The sequence below is a fragment of the Trichinella spiralis genome (assembly GCF_000181795.1).
Source record: "Trichinella spiralis strain ISS 195 chromosome Unknown Scfld3411, whole genome shotgun sequence".
In the NCBI taxonomy this organism is placed as follows: Eukaryota; Metazoa; Nematoda; class Enoplea; order Trichinellida; family Trichinellidae; genus Trichinella; species Trichinella spiralis.
In genome coordinates, this window is record NW_003530350.1 from 1 (window position 1) to 1499 (window position 1499).

At 35.5% G+C, this 1499-nt stretch overlaps 1 protein-coding gene across 1 annotated transcript; it reads left to right on the top strand.

Annotated features, from left to right (window-relative positions):
• The first annotated feature begins 86 nt into the window (after window positions 1-86).
• Tsp_14556 (hypothetical protein) lies at window positions 87-990 on the top strand. The gene is made up of 4 exons (XM_003367941.1): window positions 87-210; window positions 279-341; window positions 587-807; window positions 904-990. The coding sequence occupies exons 1-4, from the start codon at window positions 87-89 to the stop codon at window positions 988-990; spliced, it is 495 nt and encodes a 164-aa protein (XP_003367989.1).
• Window positions 991-1499: the final 509 nt, after the last annotated feature.

Below are 1499 nucleotides of genomic sequence, written 5' to 3' on the forward strand. Positions count from 1 at the left end.
TTTGTTTATAATTTCAAATTGATCCGCTGGTTTGTTAATTGTGTTTGTCAGATTGTTGGGATGAGCAGAAAAAACGATGGGTTAACATGAATGCTAGTGAAGACGATGCCAGTGTGGACGTTGCTCCGCCACCGAAAACATTGCCCGTAGAATCATTATCATCATTCAACAATTACAGTGCTGAAAGCGATGAACAGACTTTTTCCTCCGGTATATGTTTGCAATAGACGTTGTCGCTGCTGTTTTGAATATATTTTGCTTGCCCATTTTTAATGCAGATGTAAGCAACCTCAATTCAGTTGCTGCAAGCGAAGTTCGTCCGAATCGATTTGCTGTTGGAAGTAAGATTGTTTTTTTTTTGTTCAACCATTGTTTCTGTTGTGCAAAATGATGATATTGGAGGACATTTCATTGTCTTTCATCAATTTTACATCGTGTAATAATAATGCGGTTGTTATATAATGTACAGTGTTTTGTTGATAACTTTTTTTTTGAAAACAAGGCAGAAATTGTCATTTTAATTTTCTCCAATATTCATATTGTATATGCTTTTTGGTGGTGCATTTTATTTATATCAAATTATTAGGTCAACGATACGTCAACGTCATGGTTAGCGGCGACTCTGCTCAGTCTAGCAACTTGAGCAGCAGCAAATCGGCATTCTTACCTCCAATGCCAACGGCGATCAGAGATGGTGGTGATTTGAGAACTTCGTCTGCAGTGCAGAACTTCTGGGTACCCGAACCACCGTCTGATTCAGACAATACAGAATTGACAACTCCATTTTCTGATCCATTCACACAGCCAGTACGTTTTAAATATATAATTTGAATAATTATGGCAGTGATGCTTGTTCAAACAATTTTCCTCCTCCTCCTCATCGTCATCAATCACTGATTTCAGGAGAGAATTGACGACAGTCATCAGAATCATGAAAAGGACGGTGGTGTCACGTTTATGAATCCAATGCAGTACAGTGGACAACAATGAAAGAAGAAGCAGTTGGAATTCGGAAAGTTAAAAAAGAAAGTAAAGCTAAATTTGTTTCTTTTTAAGCAGATGATGATTTTATTTATCGTCATTTTTTGTTTGAAATGTTACAGATGTATTTTGCCATTTGGTGTTGGTATCGGTTTTATTAGTAATTATAAATAAAACAAATCGACCTAATCTGCTGTCGGTTTGGGCTATCAGTTAGTGTTGGGGGCTGCTTTTTATCAAAAACGTTGTATTTTTCAATTACCTTCCTTGATACTTGCATAACGCATTATAATAGCTTATAACTTTCCAACGCGGTACTGAAATATATCTTAAAATTTTCTTGACCTACATTCAATATATGGTGAGCCATGATTAAGTTTTTCTTATCAGATAATTATCACTGACTTCATTATTAGTTATTTTATGTAAAAGAATTTATTTCTTATTATGCCTTGCATCAGAACATTATATATTTAACTGAAAATACGTACCTCAACTACCCTCGTATCACCTGCGTC